This window comes from Canis lupus, chromosome 3, assembly GCF_048164855.1.
Source record: "Canis lupus baileyi chromosome 3, mCanLup2.hap1, whole genome shotgun sequence".
NCBI lineage: Eukaryota > Metazoa > Chordata > Mammalia > Carnivora > Canidae > Canis > Canis lupus.
In genome coordinates, this window is record NC_132840.1 from 20653315 (window position 1) to 20673893 (window position 20579).

At 58.9% G+C, this 20579-nt stretch overlaps 1 protein-coding gene across 1 annotated transcript; it reads right to left on the reverse strand.

Annotated features, from left to right (window-relative positions):
• On the reverse strand, positions 1-19457 carry SLC38A8 (solute carrier family 38 member 8). The gene is made up of 11 exons (XM_072811465.1): positions 19224-19457; positions 18739-18929; positions 15176-15374; positions 11794-11935; positions 10826-10927; positions 8677-8734; positions 5945-6059; positions 4344-4491; positions 3765-3973; positions 2526-2577; positions 1-1150 (listed from the first exon to the last, which is right to left on the reverse strand). Exons 1-11 carry the CDS (start codon positions 19261-19263, stop codon positions 1057-1059), a joined length of 1350 nt encoding a protein of 449 aa, XP_072667566.1. The 5' UTR covers positions 19264-19457; the 3' UTR covers positions 1-1056.
• Between the last annotated feature and the right edge of the window lie 1122 nt (positions 19458-20579).

The following is a 20579-nucleotide window of genomic DNA, read 5'->3' on the forward strand; positions in this document are numbered from 1 at the left end:
TGTGGCACCACCGGCTTCCGCAGACGTCCCACGGCGGAGGAAGAGTGGCCCGAATCCAGCACCATCCGAGATGTCCCAGTGCAGGGTCAGTGGCCAATGCGCACAGTGATGCAGGAGCAGCAGGGTCCCTGGCCGCCTCTCCCCCACCTCCTCCCACCAGGCTCCTTTTCCCTACGCCCTGGCCCCTGGGCAGATCCCTGGTCCCCTCGCCCTGGGCTGCAGGTGAGACTCCTCACCCCAGGATTAGGGTGCAGTCAGGAGGGAACAACAGAGCCAACGGTCCACTGGGCTCCCAGGCCCTGCAGGTCCAGCCAGAAGGGAAGTCGGGGGAGGGGTGTCTCCTTGGGGTACTCTCAGCAGAGTGGGGGCCAAAACAGGGCTCCCTGGGCCTCAGCCACTACTTCTGTTATGAATTGTATCCCCTGAAAATATTAAGGTGAAGTCCCAATACCTAGAATCTGTGGTTGTGACTCATTAGGAAACAGGATCTCTGTGGTCCCTAAGGTAAGAGGATGTCACACACTGGACCAAGGTGGCCCTAATCCAATGACTGGTGTCTTCAGGAGAAGAGGGAAATCTGGACGGATGCACAGGGCACACAGGCACGTGGGGAGGGAAGCAGAAGCAGGAGGGATGCATCCAGGGGCCAGGAAATGCCAAGAACACCAGCAACAGTGGTGGCTGGAAGAGGCAGGAGGGCCCTCCCCGAGAGCCTTCCGAGGGAGAGGGAGCGAGGGAGCGAGGCCCTGCCCACACCTCAATCTGGGACCCAGGCCTCCTGACCGTGGGAGGATCAATTTCTGCTGATTGAAGCCACCACCACCCCCCGCCCCACGGCGTGTGGCCTTTTGTTAGGGCAGCCCCAGGACGCCAACATAGCCTCCTGAGCACTGCACCCGAAACCCTCTGAACCCGAAGACGCCCCAATGAGCAGCCTCAGAAGGCAGAAGGTATCTGTTTCTGCAGCATCTTTATGATGGAAGGGACACAGGTCTCACCGGGGGACGCAGGCAGCCGTACCAGGACAGCGTGGAGGCCGGGCCGACCCCCTCCCACTCAGAAGAGTTCCAGGGCCGCGGCCACCGTGCTCTGCCCGAAGATGAAGGTGCCCACGAGCACGGAAACCACTCCCCACACCTCCAGGCAGCACCTGCCAGTTAACATATACACATCAACACGCTCTTCTCGGGACTCCTGCGCAGCCAAGCCAAGCACGTGCAGAAGGCGTATCCCATGAAGCCAGCAGAGTCACCAATTTGGAGAAAAACCCATATTATTCTCCCTCACCTGTAGGGATGGGTTCCGAAGGCAACTGGGATAATTAAAACCTCACACTGCAACTGTTAATTGAGGACTTCGTTCCTCCCTAGCATTTCATTAAAGCCAAAGAAATGGCAGGGAGAGACACCTTTCCACTCCTTTCCCTCTGGGAGCAAGGGGAGGGGAATGAAGCCCCGCTGAAAATGAGGAAGGAGGAGAAAACCCAAAGTCACCCACGATCGGGACAGTGTTTGGGGCTCCGGGGTAAGGGAGGCAGAGGCGGTCGGCCCTGGCGGCCACTGAGGACATGGGCATCTGTGAGCCTCATGACGTACCAGCCCACACTGCACAGATGGGAGACGAGATTCCCACAAATGGCAGGGCTGCCAGAGACATTTCTGGCCCCATTAACAAAGGCCACGGGACCCGCTGTCACGGACAGACTGTCTAGTGAAGCAGAGTTGTGAACGCCCCCGTGTCGGAAGCAGGGAGAGGGTGGTCCGTGTGCCTGGGGCCTGCAGGCTCCTGGAGCAGCGCTGAGGGATCACAAGGCCCTGCAGCGGCACCAGCATTAAAAATATCTTCAAAGCCCACCAGTAAGAACTGTTGTGAGCTTGGATCAAGGCACAAAACAGAAGCGGCAGGACCTCAAAGATTGTTGTGGGCAAAAGCCCTTGTCCGGTTCAGAGACATCCAGAAGGCCCTTCTCCACCCAGAGGGTGATGAAGCCTATCCGTGGGTAACTCCCTGTCCCCTCACCTGCAGGATGGCCATCCTGTATGGCAGGGAGGGGAGTGAAGGCTGCCACTGAGGAGGTGACTGGCCAGGACCTGCTGCCTTGCAAAGGGGATGCGTGACCCTACTGGCCACGTGGCCTCCAGAACGCAGGGTTCCATTAACAGGACCAGCCTGCGCCCCATCCTGCCTGGGTCTGAGTGCAGGATGGGGAAAGATGTGTGGCCGAGGACCTCCAGGGCCCAGGAAGACCCTAAACCCACATACAGCTCCCAGCATGGACTATTCCCCTCTGAGCAGCAGGGAGAGCCGTGCTTAGACGGACAGCACGCAGGCCCCAGGTCACAGGCCGGGGTTCCATTCCTGCTGGACTCCCTCTCACCGCGTGGATGAGGCCGTGTCCCATGGTCAGCAGTTTTCTCATCGGCAGGACAACGGGGTCTCCATGGTCCCTGCCACGTGCTCATTCTGTGTGCCCTGAGCCCATTAAGTGCCCACCCATGCTGCCACCCTTGCCTGGGGACACTCACTTGACTCGTGGTGCTATGGGCTCGACGCCGACGGCACAGATGAGGCACAGCCCTGCAGAGGAGACACCACGGCAGCTCTTCATGGTCAAAACCAGAGCAACCACGCACTCCAGAGAGCCCCATGAGCACCCAGTCAGCATCCAGCCATCCCCAGGGACCCGGGAGGCCAGCCAGGCCTTTGCCCAAAGCGGCCCCCCAGGCACAGCAAGCCAGCTGTGGGGTCCTGGCTCGGCAACCCCCTCATATCTTGGCCCCTCTGAGCCGGTCTTCAGATGCCAGGGTCTCTGGGATGACACCTCAAGGGCCAGACTTGGGGCTGGACACCTGGGATGCCTTCGGCAGCAGGCAGCTGCGGATGTTTTTTCTTTCTGGCTAATAATTCTCCTGGGATTTGAAGCCAAACAGTTCCGCCTAAAGCTTCCATGGCACCTTCCTCCTTGAACCCTTCCTGGCCGGCCCTTCCCAGCATGGACAGCAGCTAGGGCTGCAAGGTAGCATCCAGGCCAGGGGCACCGAAGCCCACCGACTGGAGTCTCGGACTCCAAATAAGCAGGGCCGAAGCCAGCAGACCCGGAGCAACCGGAGGCCAAGGGAGGCGGCCACGTGTCCACGGCCCTCGCATCGGAACGCGCTTCCCGGGGGCAGAGGGAGCCGCGGTCGTGCCCTGAGCACCAGCAGGCGCTACGCACGTCTGCTTCCCCGGGAGGCCCTTCCCGGGCTTCCCAGGCCGCGATAACCCTCAGGCCACCTGGACTCAACTTGCACTCACACCGGGAAGGTTTGTCAGAAACCACCCATCGTGGAAACCACGTTTGCCTCCCAGGTCAGGGAACAAGGTAAGAAAAAGATGCTCACGGGGCACCTTCGAACCATGTGAACTCCGTGTAACTGGCAACATTTTTTTTAAAAAATAAGAGGAAATCCCACGGTGAGCGGCAGCAAGGCGAGAGTGGGCGTGTGGAGCCGACTCGGCCGTGCCGTGCGGCGGGGCCTCGGGCCTCGGCGTCTCCCGGGCAGGAGGGGATGACGACAGCACTCCCAGCAGGCTCGGCCCCGGACGGCCCCGGACGGCCCCGGACGGCCAGCGCGATGTTTAACCTCGGGTGTGTGCGGTCCCCAGCCCGGGTCTGGCGCAGTGGCCGGGACCGGGAGCCATCCTACCTCTGTGGGGCTCCCACGGCCTCCAGGCCCCCGAGCTCCAGGACAGGGGGGCCCCACAGAGCGGAGCAGGTGCCTCACCTGGGAAGATGAAGATGAAGAAGGAGCTGATGCCCCCGATGATGCCGATGATCTCGCTGAGGTCGGGCAGGAACAGGGCCATGGCCAGCGTCACCGCGACCCACAGCACGGTCAGCAGCCCCCGCACCCACGGCCCCGAGGGCTCCACCAGGGTCCTGGGCCCACGTGCCCGGCAGCAGCTCCTCCTCCAGAAATCCTGCATCACCGACCTGGGGGCCACACCAGCGCAGGCAGCTCCAGCCCCGCCTTGGGTGCCCCGCAGCCCCTCCGATTGCCCTGTACGCCCAGCAGGGCTCCGGTCCCCCAAGGACCACACCAACCCTCCTGCGGCTCGGTGTGCAGCAGGCCGTCACAGAGAGGGCCACGCGGGGTGCGGTTCTGGGAGGGCTGGGGAGCCGGGCTCCGGTCCCGACCCTCACTCTCTGGGCCGCTCTGGGCAAACCGTCTCAGTCCCCCCTCTGCATTCTCCTCTACGGGGATCCCCCCAACACACGAGCCCGCGAGGTGCCTGGCGGGCCCTGAGCCTCAGTGGAGCCTTGTGCCCGGCGGCAAGCAGAGCCCCAGAGGGCTGGGCCTCACCTCCCCAGGAAGAGCGCAATGGGGTAGACAGTCACAATGGAGACCCCGAAGAGAGCCCGGGCCACGATGACGACCACGTCGTTGCCTGGGTAAGACATCAGGATGTCGGCAGAAACTTCTGTCCCAAAGGTCAGGAAGCCATAAACCCCTGGGGGGCCGAGAGGGTGGAAGCCCAGAGAGAGGATTAGGAAGACGCCAGGCCGGTGGCAGAGACGAGACGGAGAGCACGGCACAGGTCACATGGTCAGTGACACTGCTAGCGCGGCACGGACACGGACGGCAGCCACACCTGCCGTGGGCACTGCCTCGCACAGGGGCCCCAGCGCTGTGTCGTACGCCTGAGGCTAACGTAACATTGTGTGTCCACCACGTGCAAAAAGTACTTCTTTTTTTTAATGTCACATCCCCACCTGCTCCGGTACGGCACACTGACCGCACCCAGCTCCTAGCACCCTGAAGGCCCTCCTGGGAGCCAACAGGGGTTCTAGAACGATTCTCCGAGTTGCGGAGGCTTTCCTATCCTCGGCCAGCGGATACTCTGCGCTTTGGACTCAGAACGCCTGCTGGCCGAACCACGGCTCATCCCTTTTTCTGCTCCCAGTGCTGGTGTGAGAGGCCCGCTCACGGAAGCACCCGGCGCTCTGGCAATTATCACGACTGCTTCCGTGCCCCGTCCACCCCACACCTGGCAAGGCACCCACTTTCCTGACCAAGGGTGTCAACGGTTGCTGGAATCACACAGCGAGTGACGGCAGGATCAGGGCACCAGGCCCTGGCTCCACAACCCAAGCCCCTCGGCACCCTGGGCACCTGCCCTGTCACGGTACTGTTCATCCCTGGCCGAGAGCCGCGCCTCATTTCAGTTTCTCTTCAGGCCCTTTCCATGAACCTGCTGGCCCCGGAGGGGACTCTCAATCACCAGGTCATGGCCCTCCCGCCCAGAGGCCACAGATGGACCTGACCTCCCCTGCCGGGGAAAGGTTATCCAGCTAGTTTCTCAGGTGATCACGAGAGTCCAAGGAGCCTGAGACGTTGGCGGCAGCCCAAGGGCTTCCCAGGTCACAGCTCCCAAAGCTGGGTGGAAGAAAGGGCCCCTGGGCTGGAGGGAAGCGGCCAGCCAGAGTCAGCCTGAGACCGGGGCATGCTGTGTGATCTTGAGCACGTCACAGCCGTCTCGGAGACACGCTCGGTCACCTTTGAAGACCCTTCTGCCTCTGGTAGAGGTTTGCAAGCACCCAAACTTGTCAAATCCACAAGACCGTTTTGTGAAGTGACCCAGATGTGACGCCGTGATGACCACCATCACCCTGCTGACAGCAGGGGACAGGGGGCACCGTGTAAGAGCAGGGCCATCGGGGCCAGCCGGGCCAGGGTTTGGGTCTCAGCTCTGCACATCTAGTCAGGAGACCCTGGAGAAGCCGTGGAAGCCCTCTGAGCTTAGTCACCTCATCTAGGAAACGGGGACCTTCCCTACAGGGTAAGGATTCAGTGGGTGAGAGCTCCCACACCGCTGAGCACACGGGAAGCACCCTATGAGCACACGTTAGTCGGGGTCCCCTGCACTCCCTACCCAGCTCCGCAGCGCCCCGGCGGGGCCTTACCTGTCAGCGAGTAGATGAGGCAGCAGGCCAGCAGGGACAGCACGGAGACCAGGGCCCAGTGCGAGAGGCTCTGGTTGCGCATGCTGCGGTAGATGGACACGGCAGCTTCGTGACACTGGAAGGCAGGGGTGGAGCTCAGTGGGACTGGGGCTGGCGCGAGAAATACCTGTAGCAACCTAAAACGTCCAGCGCCCCAAAGCTCAGAAGACCACCCAAACATCCGCCAACCGTAGAAGGTGTAAGGAGATCGGCAGAGGGTCACACGTGGAATATTACACAGCACCGAAGAAGGGCGGACCCGACCACATGCCTGCACACGGGAGAGCCTCACAGCTGTAACGCTGGGCAAGACGAGAAAACGTACTTCCGTGGACGGGAAGTTCAAGTTACAAGCGAAGCGCGCCAGGACCAGGGATCTCGTCGGCAGCACCACCGACGTCTGGGGCAGTCCTGCCCCAGTCCTGCCCCAGTCCTGCCCCAGTACTATTGTAGGATATCGAGCGGAGTCCTACGATTCAGTGGGCCTCGTCCACCCACTGGATGCCAGGAACACTACCGAGGGCGGGGCTGCCCCCTGGGACAGCATCTGGGATGGGGTTGGGTGGAAAGTGGCCACACAGCCACCCACCGAGGAACGGATACACAGGCTGTGCTCTATCCATGCAGCGGAGCATTCCGCAGCCACAGCAGGCTACAGGCTACGACACGGATGAACCTCAAAAACACGCCAAGGGACAGAAGCCGGTCACGAGGGACCGCACGCTATAGGGTTCCATTAACATGAAATGTCCAGGACAGACAGATCTGGAGAGAGACAGGTGTGGTGGCCGGGGCCCGGGGACGGACTGGAGCAGGCAAGGGGTCCTCCTGGGGCGATGGAAGTGTCCGAGAACGGACTGTGGGGAGGGCCACACAACTGTGACCGTACTGAGGACCTCTGAGGCGTACTCTGCAGAGGAGTGAACTGCTACGTGAGTTACAGCTCAACCAAGCTGTTTAGAAATCACAGCAGCAGGGGAGTCTCGAGTGTGGCCAGGAGGCTGGGCGCAGGGCCCGCAGCCCACCTTGCACCTCCCCGGCCCTCGGGACCCCGCACAGGCTGGACGCGGAGCCCTGCTAAGTGTAGGGGGAGGGGAGCCATCTGACCAGGCCAGAGCTCCTGAGGACAACAGGTGACCTCCCCCCGTCCCCCTGCCCCTCTGCCTCGCCGCCCCCTCACCTACCTCCTAACCACCCTCACCTACAGCTGCCCTACCCCCCACCCCCAGGTTCCAGAAGCTCCCGGCATCGGATCCTGGCAGCCCTGCCTGGGCCCCAGCCCCATCTCCACCCGCACCCCCAGCCTGCAAGTCACATCCTCTCCCAGCTCCCATCGCTGCCTCCCGTGTCCCTGGAAACCACAGCCCAGGCCCCGGTTGCTAGGAGAGGCGGTTGAGGAAGCCGAGGCAAAGGTGAGGGGGGCACCCCTCGTAAGCATCTGGAAAGCCGCCCCCGCAGCGCGAGCCTGCCACACCATATGGTGCCGGGGCACGGGAGGGAGGGAGGCAAACCACATCCAGACAAACCGCTGACAGCAAAATCATCGCTTCAGATCTTTCAAAATATTGGGTGTGCTAGAAAAAATGTGAGAAACTCCTGTAAGCGGCTTGCTAAGCCCCAGAAGCGATCTATCAAGTGATTTATAAGGAAGATAAATGGAAATGTTCCAGGATGTTTTTTTTCTTTTTTTTTCCAAACACGATTCTCAAAGAAAATGCAAGATGAAGAAGAGAAACAGGAGCTGGTTGGCACAGAAGGGAAGAGAAATGTCAGGCCAGGAGGCCCTGCTGTCGGGCCTGGACCACATGCCCCTGCAAACTAGATTTTACTTTGGGATGGTTTTGGTGGTGGTGTGCTGGGGAGGTGGCTGTTTTTAGGAGGGAGGCAAAGCTTTCCTAAAATAAACAATGAATGGAGTCAGCTGCCAGCTGCGAAAAGACTGGAAGACCCCAACCAGGACCAGAGGCAGGGAGCAGGGCCCCAGCCCGCCACCGCACCCCTCCTGCACCATGTGGGTGCCTGGCTTGCCCCATGTCGCTCTCCCTCCCCCCGGGACCCTCTCCCTGCCAGCTGCCTGCCCCCCCTTCACCCGCCCACCTCCCCCAGGCTCCTCAAAGTTCTTCTTTGGCATCGGTGTTTGGGGAAAGGCCACCTCTGAATCTGCCCCCTGCAGGGCTACCTCAGAAGGCCCCCCGCTGGACTCCACACACACAGCCCATCCTCACTCCGTGACGCTCGCTCAGAGACCCTGGATGTTGTGCCCCGTGGGGCCCGCCACACAGCCACCCGGACGCCTGCCAGCCCTCCTGGCCTGCAGGCCTCCTGAGGCAGTATCTCTCCCCCGCAAGGCGCCTGGGGCAGGACCCACCTGCATAAAGGTGTTCTAGGTCTCTGGTCATGCGACAGTCCTCTGAGAATTTTGCAGAGGACAGAACAAACTCTGGATCCCCACCCTGTACCCCACACCCAACAAATGTACTGTTGGTGCTGGGTTCCTGGGTTCAATGGCAGCTCACTCCTCACCAAGCCCAGATGCCAACCCACATGCACCGTCCCCAGGAGATGGCCCATTTCGTCCTACGGCAAGTCTTTAAGCTTCCTCCCTGACAGGGGGCCACACTCTCCCCAGGGAGCGGGGCATCACCACCACAGCGTGCCGCATCTCCTCCTCCACAGGCCCCTGCTGAGATTACCTGGAACCCAAAGCAGATGGTGGGGAAGACACTAAATACAGAGGTCCAGGAGGAGGGTCTGCAAAAAGACAAGAATGGATGTTTATCACAACGAGTGCAACTCAAAACAGTCTCAACTTAAAGAGGAGTTTTCAGCAATACCAGGAAAGTGCAACAGCCCGACCACGAGACCGGTTCTTCATTACCAGGAGGAGGACACATGTTAAATGCTGTGCCTTGATCCCTGGTCAGCTCTGGCCCATTCTTCTCTTCCCTTCCTCCCTCCCTCTGCCTTGGGCCCCATCCTCCTGGGCCCTCATCTCCTTGTCCTGCCCTGATGAGGTTGTCACATCAGCAGCAGCCTCCATAGCTAAACCTAAGGCTGGGGCTCAGCCCCACGTGACCCCAGCAGCAGCATTTGGCAGCAATCACTGCAGCCAGCCTTCTTGAAATTTTGTTCACTGACTTCTGATTCCTACCTTCTATCCTCTTCTATCCTGGGTTGAATAATATCCCCCCAAACTTATATCCCCTGGGAACCTTGGGACAAAGACTTCTTTTAGAGGGGGCTCCTGGGTGGCTCAGTCAGTGAAGTGTCTGCTTTCAGCTTAGGTCATGATCCTGGGGTCCTGGGATCGACCCCGCATTGGGCTCTTGGCTCATCGGGAAGTCTGCCTCTCCCTCTCGCCACTACTCATGGGCTCTCTTTCTCTCTCTCAAATAAATAGAACCTTTAAAAAAAAAAAGGCTTATTTGGAAATAGTCTTTGTAGATTTAATTGGTTAAGGTGAGATCACACTGGAGTGGGGTGCGTGTTAATCCAACGACTGGTATCCCTACAGAGAGAAGAAACGACAAGGGAAGAAGTCTCTATAAGGACAGAGGCAGAGACTGGAGGGATGCGCCCACGTGCCAAGGGGCGCCATAGATGGTGGGGTCACCAGAAGCTGGAAGCGGCAGGAAGGAGCCTCCCCTAGGAGCTAGAGGGAGCATGGCCCCACCACACCCTGTCTCTGGGCTTCCAGACTCAACTGGGGAGCAACTTCTGCTCTTCTCAGCCACCCAGTTTGGGGTCATTTGTTGTGACACACCCAGCCCCCTGCTTCACCTTCACGCTCTCCTTCCACAGGCTCTGCCCCCCTGCCCCTGACCTCCTGGGGCCGGGCTGGGCACCGGCTCAGGGGCGGTTCTTACCCAGCCTGGCAGCCTGAGGTGCCACCTCTGGGCTGACACCAACCACATGTCTCTCTCCAGTCTGGAGCCCCCTCTGACCTCCAGACAACAGGTCCAACTGGCCACCTGACGTCTTCACCAGAGGCCTCGGAGCTGCCTCCAGCCTACCACGTCCCCACGTGACTTCCTCCCCCAGCCACCTGCTCCTGTCTTCATCCCAAGAAGAGCACGGCCACCCTTCCCAGTGTTCAAGCCCAAAGCTCAGTTACCCTGGTCTCTTCTCTTTCTGATGTTCTACTTCTGATCAGTTAGCCAGGAGGGGTCACATAATTTGTGGAGCCTGGTGCAAAATGGACATACTTCACCCCCAATCCCCTCACTTATTCAACGGAGAACTTCAGGATAGCAGCAGCAGAACGTTACACCAAGTACAGGGTCCTTCTGGGGACAAGGCCCCAGTGACCATACTGGTCACAGGCCTGTGGCACTGGCCCTGCCATGAGCAGATGTGATTTCAAGCCCTACTTTGCTCAAAATCCTGCAGCAGCTTCCCAGCCAAACCGAAGTCCTCACCATGTGCGGCGTCCCTAGAGGATACCCCCACCCACCCCCAGTCTTGGCCTCGCTTGGGCTGATCAGGCCACACCAGCCTCCACACATTCCTGCTCCCTCTGCCCAGGCACCTATGCCTTGCTGGCCGGCTCTGCTGCCTCCATGCTGTGCGGGGACAGGTCTGCAACAGCCTAGGAGCTCCAGACTGCTGTGACATTTAGTGCCTGTGTGTCCCTCGTCTGTCCCTGGCCCTTACTAGTAACAGCTGAGTCCATCCTGAAGAAGGACAGGGGACTCCATGGGGCTCTGTGGCATCAGAGACATGAAGGATTTCACAGGGAGGTGCCCGGACTCTGTGCAAACCACGGGGAGGCGAGTGTCCCTCCTCCAAGGATCCCCCTGCAGCGCCCCTGGGAGCTGTGAAAAGCCACCCCCTCCAACTCACCTCAGTGCAGGTCGGGTCTCGTGAACGAGGCCCTGGGGCCCGAGGTAGTACTGCACCACGATGACCAGAGCCAGGTAGCAGGCGGCCAGGGTGCCTAGGATGCTAACAGACGGTGTGCAGCGTTAGGGGCCTCCGTGGTGTGGCCACAAATGCAAGGGGACACCAGCCCTGCCAGGTAGAGCCCAGGGCGCCACCCAGAGTGGGGTCTGAGTACCAGCTGTGCCCAGCTGTTGGGCAGCATTCTCACTGCTGAGCCTCAATTTCCATGTCTGTGCAATGGGGACAGTGGGAAGACAGCTTCAGGCAGGGCACTCCTCTGGCCCAGAGGTCAGATGAACCAAATTCCTGACCAGGCCAACACCTGTGAGGTGTGATGGCTCCAGGTACCCCCGTTTTGCCAACAAAAGCCTGCTCAGATTTGGCATCGCAGTCAGGATGCCTTGGGCTTGGCCAGGCCCCAGCGGGGAGCGCCCCCACCCAGCTGATAGGACAGGGGAGCCGGGCGAGGGCTGGACACGCCAAGGGGACTCGGGTCTCCTGCGTGCTGCTCCTCTGTTCTGGCTCCCAAGTGAAAGGTCTATGGTCACACACAACAGGAAAGGCAGGTGGCAAACCCTGACGGATACTTGTCCCAGACTTTATCTTTTCAAAAGTACACATGGAGCCTCAGATCGTAAAATGAAAAAAAGTGCATGTGTGTTTGGTGTCTGTGCCCGAGTGTGCGTAAGAAGCCTGTAATAATTAAAGAACAAAGCGCCAGCAGCAGGTCACGTCAATACGGGGAGGGTTTATCTGTTTTCCATCACGTCTACATGTTACTTGTATCATTTTCCAACTTTTTTTCTCTTGTCCAAGTGGGAGGACCGATGCCGGCAGCTTCCCTGATCCCAAGCGGAGAGAAGACCGGCCGAGGGGGACCCGGCCGGAGCCAGCACCCTGCCCCGGAGCAGCTGCAGAGCCCGACGTACCTCGTGTATTTCTGGACCCCGATCTCCCGCGGGGCCGACAGGGGCAGGATGACCAGCGCGGAGAGCAGGGTCAGGGTGAAGCGCTGGTCGGCGTACCAGGGCGGCGGGGCCGGCGGGGCGCTGGGCAGCAGGAAGTCACTCACTGGCGGTGGAGGGCGGGAGGGCGGGAGGGCAGCACCCGCTGAGGGCCCTGCACGCCCCCGCCTGCGCTCGGGCTCAGCCCCGGGTTCCCTGCTCTGGGCCCGTGCGGGGTTGGCCGTGGGCACCAAGTCAGCCAAGGGGGCAAGTCAGCAACAAATGAAAGACAAATAAGAGGCCCTGGTGTTTTCGTAGGAGATGCCTCTGGTTTGCTCCAGAGCCGGATGGGCGTGTGGGGTGGGGGCCTGGAGAGGCCTTTCGGTGCCGGTGGTGGGACACTGAGCAACCACGTGTTCACATGCCCTGGACTGGAGGAGGAGGGCAGGGACGAGCTGCCCAGGTCTGCTCCGCAAAGTGTCGGCTAGGGGTCACCTGGGGGTACTTGGCTGACCAGATGCCTCGGCTGGAGGATCCTCGATGGCTCCACACTGGGTGCCTGGTGGGGCCGCCTGGGATCCACTGTGCCCTCCCTGCAATCTCGGGGACTCTGCACCCAGCAGGCTGGGCTGTGGCAGGGGAAGCTCCTGAAAATCCCGGTACAAACTGCGTGTCCTCTTAAAGGCGAGGCCTGAACCTGGCACCGCATCACATGGGCCAGACTCTACTGGGCCGAGGGGTCTTGGAGCCCCCCCTGATTCAAGGCAGAGGGGACACAGACTCCCCCCACCTCACCCCCGGCTTCCACCCACCTCTCAGTGGAGGCGATACCCACGAACCTGAGACCATTTCTTTATCCTGCCGTTTGGGGCGGGGTGGGAGAGCAGTAGTGGGGGAGGAGGGTGTGGATGGCAAAATGGGCTGACGCTGGGTGGGGCACCGAGCTCCCTATAGCCCTGCTGCTGGGGCTGGGAGCTAGGGGTGGTTCAAGGCCACGTGGGGCTGCTCGCTCAGGGGGACTCTAACCCTTCTTTGAGCTTCACCAGATGCTCAATAAAGCCAGCCATGCAAAGATGCAAAGAAATGAATGGCTTCTCAGAACAGCTTTTTTTCTACTGAACCACTGCAAGGGGAGAGTCCTAGCTTGAGGTCCCTCCAACAGGCACCCAGTTCCGGGCAGGACAGCGAAGCAGGTGTTCTGGGCCACAGATGCCCAGGCAACGCAGGCACCCAGAAGCCACATGGCCTGGGAAGGGGTGTAAGCTCCGCTCATGCATCTGGAACTCCTCAGTCAGGAACCCAGCTCTGACACCTGGGCTCCAGCAGCTCCTCTTGAGCCCTCATTTTCTAGAGCATTCCTCGAGGTCTTTCAGCACCTGTCACTTATCATCATTTGTGCTCAGTGCATGCAGCGACAACCCCAAACTCTATTCAGCCCTCCTCCCAAGAAGCCTGGGCTTGCCTACAGAGAGACACAGTCCCAAAGACCTAACCACCAACACACAAGCAATGCTCTGTCCACCCCAGTCCATCTACGCAGGGCCAGGATGGCTTGTATCCTCATCATTGCTCTAATCTGTCCAGCTGCCCTACTCCTGAGCCTGAGTGCAGCCTCTGAATCCTTTTCAACCCAGCACCACCCCAGACGACCAGAGGTAAAATCTGACGTGACTCTACTTGCCACTGGCAGGCAGGGTGCTTTTGTGCCCATTTACGCACTGAGAGGTTCAGATTTACCAACCTCTGTGCTTTCTGGGGGAAGAGTACTGCCCAAGACATGGAAGCCTTGCGTTTCAACATCCCAGCACCGGGGCCTTCTCATTTTTGGTTCAAGTGGCAGACCAGAACAGCCAAGTGGAGAGACCGAAATCCAAGCATATACATAACTGCTTTCCAATTAAAAATCTAAACACTCCAATGAAAACCAGAAACCATCAAGATGATAGAAAAAACAAACAAACCCAAGACCCAATCACATGCTGTTTGCAGGAACAGCGAAAGAGCCCGGAAGAGAGAAAAAGCCAGAAAATACTCATCTTAAGGAGGCTGGGGTGGCTAGAATTCATAGCTGAGAAGGTCGATTTGACAGCAAAGTACTACCAGAGACAAAAAGGGATATTTCATGATGATATAGGGACAACTCATGAGCATGAGCCTGATAACTGAGCTTCAAACACTAAGAGGCAAAAATGGACAGAATTAAAAGGGCTAATAGGGGGTGTCATCTGGGAGGCTCCGTCTGCTAAACGTCTGAGTCTTGATTTTGGCTCGGGTCACAGTCTCAGGATCATGAGATGGAGCCCCGCATCTGAGCTTGAGATTCTCTCTCTCGTTCTCTCTCTGCCTCTCCCCCTGCTCACACTCCCTCTAAATAATAAATAAAATCTTTAAATGGGCAAATAGACAAATCTACAATCACAGCTGATTTTAACACCCCTCTTTCAGGAACTGATAGAGACAGATCTAGTTATTCCAATTAGAGAGAGAGAGAGAGAGAACATGAGCAAGTGGGAGGAGCAGAGGGAGGAGCAGGCTTCCTACCGAGGAGGGAGCTGGATGTGGGGCTTGATCCCATGACTCCAGGATCATAACGCTCATCCAACCTGAGCCACCCACGTGCCCTGAATAACTTGATTTGAAAACAACAACAACAAAAAAACCCCCAGCAAGGCTATGGAGGACCACCTGGAGCTGGAGCAGAGCTCTCGAACACACCACCCAACTGCAGAATGCACGTGCCGTAAGAGTGCACGGCGCGCCCACCAGGACGGACCACATTGGGGCCCAGCCCAAGTCTGAAACCACGTGCAGGGTCTTCTCTGACTGTGGCACAACAAAGGCAGAGACCAAAGGGGATTCAGAAAACTCCCAAGGATCTGGAAACTGAACCACACAAGTCCAAACATCACAGGAGCCAAGGAAGGAATTGCAGCAAAAATTAGCACAGATGTTGAGTGGAATAAAAAAGGAAAACAGAGTGTATCAAAGTATTCGGGAGGGAGGGTGGCATGCAGCTAACGCGGAGCTCGATGTGGGCCAAGAAGCCAGGGGGGCCTGGGCTCAGTCCTGGAGGCCCACAGATTCAAGCTGTTACTGGCTCTCTCTCCATCAGGCTTCTTTGCAGCTGGCTTGGCTTCCCCGCCTGTACACTGGGTCGTTGCCACTAGACGCCCAGCACAGCCCTGCTCCCTTTGTGACCCTCGGGGTGCCCATAATTACTACTCCGGATCTCCCTCTGCCACAACATGAGGAGCTTGGGGTGGCTCCCCCCCAGGGCCCTGCCCAGTACCCACACCCCGCTGGTTAACCAGAAGCCCCTGGGGATTTCCCCTATTTCCCCTAGCCCCACCCCAGCACCAGTACGTACGCTTCTCCAGCTGGTCGCCAATCACCCTGAGGAAGGCCACGGAGATCATCAGCAGGTTGACGATGAAGCAGGCCTCACACAGCTTCCCGACGGTGGGGCCGCACAGCCCTCCAACCACACCCTGGTAGGTGGCCTGGCCGCTGATGGAGGCGGCGTAGCCTAGGATGACCAGCCCGCTGATGAGGAAGACCAAGGAGACCTGGGGAGCGGGACCGTGGGGCCAGGGCACACCCCGCACTCAGCACCCGCGCCAGCTGCCCCTTACACCTTTGATACCACTTCTGCCTGCAGCCCAGGGGCCTCTCCCCAATGGGCCACCAGGCCTTCCTCTGCCCTGAGACCAGAGCTACAGAGCAAGCAACCATCCAGGCCTCTAGGGCTGTATGGCTGTGCATCTGGGGCTCATTCATACCACCCTGCCCCACTCGGCAAATGAGGCATCAGAAACCCAGAGTCTAAATTCCTCTCCTGAAATCCCATGGGTTTCGGGTTAAGAATACATATCACCGGGAGGGGTACGACAAATGTGTGCGCACAACCCACACCCATCGAGACAGCACACACTGCCATATGCTGAAGCCTTTTTCTGCCCCTTCCCACTATCATTCTGCTCCTGTCCTGACCCCAGAAGAAACCATTGACTGATCTTCACACCTGGCTGCTTCCACCCACAGTAACGTTTGTGAGGCCCAACCATACTGGGGGCACCAGGATTTTATCCCTATTTTCGCGGAGTGCTAGCCCATCACCTGGAGAGAACCACACTTGGTTTATCCAGTCCCCTGATGACACACATCTTGGGAAGGAAGTGAACTTTCTAGAACAAGTCACACGGAAGATGTATGTTTCATCCTCCTGGACACACACCTAGGAGGAGAATTGCTGGATCAGAGAGTAGGTGCAGGTCTACCTCTAAGAGTTCACCCGGCCGCTTCTCACAGCGGTCGGACCACAACACCCTCCCCTGGCGATGTTGTCCCTAAGCTGGAATCGGTCTCCACATTCCCATGAAGCAGAGCCATGCAGGAGTTGGGGGACACGGCCAAGAGGCCTGAGGAAGCTGGAATGTCTGTCTTCAGACACAGTTTATGCCACTGGACGAGCAGTATTACCCCCAAGAGGAACTTGAAGTGCCAGAATCAGAAGGAACATCTTCATCCAGGCCGTCCCTGTGCCTGGGCCCCTCTCTGCCTCCAGCAACTCCCCCCTCACCTGGGCCACTCCCACCCTTCCCCCTCCTCTCCGAGGACACCTGCTCCACAAGGTCTCCTGATGCACGGCCCCCCGAGATGAGCTAAGCCCTCCGCTTCGGGCTCCCACAGAGCCATGCCTTTCTTGGGCACACTTCTGTCCATAACCAGTTGTGACTTGGCGGCTACAGTCTCTGCAGATGTAAATAATGTGGATGTAATTTAATAAAAAAGGAGTCTTTGCAGGTGTAATTAAGCATCTTGAGACAAGGTCCTTCTGGATAGGCCAAGTGGGCCTGAAATCCACTGCCGAGTGTCTCTTCGAAGAGAAGGTCGTAGGACAGTGGGGCAGAGATTGGAGAGATGTGACCACATGCCAAGGGACACCTGGGCCCACCTGGAGCTGGAAGAGGCAGGAAGGATCCTCCCCTCGAGCCTCCAGACAGAGCATGGCTCTGCCCATGCCAGGTCAAGACTTCTGGTCTCTGGGACCCTGAGAAGGGACTTCAGTGGTTTTAAATGCTCTGTTTGTGGTCCTGTGGTCCAGTGGCCTGAGGACACAGGTACTTACAAGTGTCTACGTATCATGAGGTTCTCAGGCCTCTCTACCCCCAGACTCCAAGCTCCATGAGGGCTGGGATGGTGTCTGTCCTGCATTATCTTTTAGCCCCAGGAAGACGCCCAGTACATGGCAGGCACTCAGGAGGAATTGTGGACGAAAGGAGGGGGTGGTGGGGTCAGACAAAGCCTCTGCCCATGAATACCTGTCTGCCAACGCCACGATCCATCCATGTAGGACAGGGCAGCCCACAGGAATGACCCCGAGCGGCAGGACAGCAGAGCCCTTACCCTGAGCCCAGGCCTACCCAGGCCTGCATCTGAGGCTCCAGAGAGGGTCAAAGTGCATTGAAATTTCATGAAAGCGCCAGCACTAGTGGGATCATCAGAGAGACTCACAACCTCACACCATGACCTCCCAGCGGTGTGGTGTTTAAATGCTAATAAAGGGCTAGGTGGGCTCACTGGCCAAGAGAAGTGGGGGAGGTTGTTGTCTGGGGGGCAGGGAATGGGGTGTCGGTCCCCAGCCTCATTCCTTTCCTTGTTGGCAGTGTAAGTTTATTCATGTTTGGCCTTCCATCTGCTCAGGGCAGGAACCTTTAGACCAACCTGCAAGCCACGCAGGCAGCAGCCCCATCACCTGGGAGCTCCTCAGAAATGCATGACCTCAGGCCCACCCAGACCTGCTCAATCAACAACCACATTTCAGCAAGGAGCCCAAGGAGACTGCACGTAGCATAAAGGGTGGGACTCCACGTCCCGGCCTCACAGCCCTCCCCACTGCCCTGGCAATGGCCACACCTGTGCCTGACCACCTGCTTCCTCATTAACTGTGACTGGAGATCAGGCTTCTTTCTTGTTGTTCTGAAGGGGGGGCCTTTTGGCTCCACACATGCCAACACAGCTACCTTTCCCTTCACATGCACCTGGACAAGTTCTTCATTTCTGCTGGGGCTCAGCTCAAGGCCACCTCCGCAGGGAAGCCTTCTCTGACCGCTCCGTGTGCTGAGACATCCCACCCCTCCATGACATGACCCTTTCAGCACCGCCACTCCCTGAGACTATCTTATTTGACTTCTTGTATCTTATCTGATTTCCTCATTAGAACAAGCTTCCTGGAGGACAGAGGCTGCGTGGTCGTAGCCACCCAACATCAGAACAGGCCAACCCTGGGGGCGGGTGGCACGGTTACACCGGACACTACACGGGGTTGGAGGGAGCCGTTTCCAGGAGGACAGGAAGGCCCCATGGCCCTTAGCAGCCGGCTGTGGAAGGGCTGACCACCAAACTCAGCAGTCGCCATCAGCTTGGGGGAAAGGATTTCAAGTAAGATGCAGCTGCGCCTCCCTGACGGGCGCTCAGGCCTGGACTTCAGGCAGGATGTTGGGGCGGCGCCAGAGGGCTGAGCCTGCTGAGTGTGGGTGTGAGGGTGTCACAGCGGCTTACACCTGATCTGACTGTACACAGGGTTCGACTTTCATCATGGGGCTGCAACCAGCTGGTGAAAGAAGTCAACTGGCCAGGTGGGCAGCTCCGGGGTGGCGCCTTCCCGGCCAACGGGCAGATTCACCTGATGCAGGTGCCTGTGAGTACAGGGCTTCCGCTCAGCCTCGACCTCCCCGCCCTCAGCAGCTGGGGGGGGGGGGGCTCTCTGTCCAGGGCCGCGGCAGGATGATCCTCTCCCCAGAGCAGTCGAGGGGGCCCCAAAGCAAGTCTCAAAGGTGTCAGTTTCCACAACAGGCAGCTCCACAGAAGCGATGCCAGAGATCCCACCCCGAGAGACACCCCCCCCCCAGATACTCCACAGGGGCTTACCAGCTCGACCAGGAAGGCGGGGACCACCCCACCCGCCTTGTAGAAGGCCCAGGGGAAGTTGAGGAGGCCAGCCCCCAGTGCAGATTTCAGGAGGATGAAGACGGCGCCCAGTGAGGACAGAGTGGGGCTGGCGGCCGCAGGGACTGGCTTCTCCCGGAGGCCTGGGCTGCCGCGCGCGGGTCCCTCCGGGGCTAGAAGCAGCAGCGGGGTGGCAAGAGGGGCAGTCTTCGCCCTGCCTTCCAGGCTGTGACGTGTCTTGCTCCCCGAATGTCCCTACGCCACGGTCGACCTCGCGTTGCCCCCTTAGGTTACCTGTTCCTGGGCTGGGCCCCCCTCCCCGCCTTGGGTCTTACCCCTTCTGCCCTCAACCTCCCACCAGTCATCCTCACTTGGGCCCTCCCACGAAAGCCTGAGGCCGCCCCTGCCCCCCCCAACTGCTCTCCCAGCCTCCACTCCCCCTGCCCATCCCAGCACATCACCCTTACCCCCAAACCCAGACTCCAGGGTGAGACTGTCCTCAGCCATCAGGGACAGGGCTCAGGCTCACTCGAGGTGGTGCAGCTGCATTTCTTGGGTCCCACCAGTGGAAGAAGGAAGATTCTAGCTCTGCCAGCGGGTGGGAAACGAATCAGGAATTAAGAGAGCCTTAGAAAGCATGGGCTGGGGTCACGTCCCCACACCTAGGGGGACAAGGACAAAAGGCTGAAACCATCCGTCCCAAGAACTTGGAGCTTCTGAGACTCCCAGCCTGAGGAGGGGTCTTAAGACTCCCTCCCCTCCCCCGCCCTGGTGAAGGCCCCTCCCAGGAGGCGGGGCTTGCCTGGCCGCCTGAGGGTCAGAGGGAGCCCAGCTGGGAGAGCTCAAGGGGCAGGCCTGCACCTCATCTCACCCACTGGCCTGGGCGCGGGGGGTCCCCTTCCAGGCCCCCAGTCGAGGAAGAGAGCTTAGAGCTCAGCGTCTGCACTTGCTCACAGTGTGTGATCTCTCTGAGCCTAGTTCCGCATCTGCAAAGGGGTCCATGCCCCCACCCTGCAGCTCGCAGTGGGCTGCGGGGCCACTGTAGACTCTGTGCAAAGTCCTGGGCAGTTGGCAGGTGCTGCGTCAAGAAGCCTCTGAAACAAATGTATACACGAAACACCTGGGGTCTTGTTAAAAGGCAGATTCTTTTTTTTTTTTTTTTGTAAGATTTTATCTATTTATTCATGAGAGACAGAGACACAGGCAGAGGGAGAAGCAGGCTCCATGCAGGGAACCTGATGTGGGACTCCATCCCGGGACCCCGGGATCACACCCTGGGCTGAAGGCAGCGCTAAACCGCTGAGCCACCCAGGCGTCCCTAAAAGGCAGATTCTAATTCATTGTACTTGGGGTGTACAGTCTTAGCCCAGATTGCACGTTACTCACAAGCTAGAGCTCCGGAGAGGCAGGTGTTGCTGGTTGGGACCAAACTTTCCTCCGACCTGATCTGTGGGCTGTGATGGTGGAGTACAGGAAACTGCATTCTGAAAATGCAGGCCCGTCCGTGAACGTCACACCTTGTATTCAAATGGGAACCTGCTTATGCCCGGCACCCAGCTTCGAGTCCCCTTGAAGGCGCGTCACAACGCAGCATTTCTGACTCCCTGGGTCTGAGAATCTGCATTTCTGACCAGGTCCCTGGTGATGCCGACAGAGCTCGTCCAGGGACCTCCTCTTGAGGACTGAGGCTCTAATTAAACATCTGCAGTGCCAGGGCCTCACCCCATCAGTCCTTATCTGGCAGACACCATATCAGCGCTGAGGGCCTTTTCTCCGTGTGGTTTCCAACGGTCTCAATCCCCTGTGTCACCAGAGGATTGTTT

Bases quoted from the DNA above. Each gene is read 5' to 3' on its own strand.
- SLC38A8 (XM_072811465.1), bottom strand. From the start codon at position 19,263: ATGGCTGAGGACAGTCTCACCCTGGAGTCTGGGTTTGGGG. The intron at 11,936-15,175 runs GTACGTACTGGT...CTCCACCGCCAG, and splicing joins TGGCGACCAGCTGGAGAAGC to TGAGTGACTTCCTGCTGCCC. The intron at 1,151-2,525 runs GTGAGTGTCCCC...GTTAACTGGCAG, and splicing joins CCCATAGCACCACGAGTCAA to GTGCTGCCTGGAGGTGTGGG.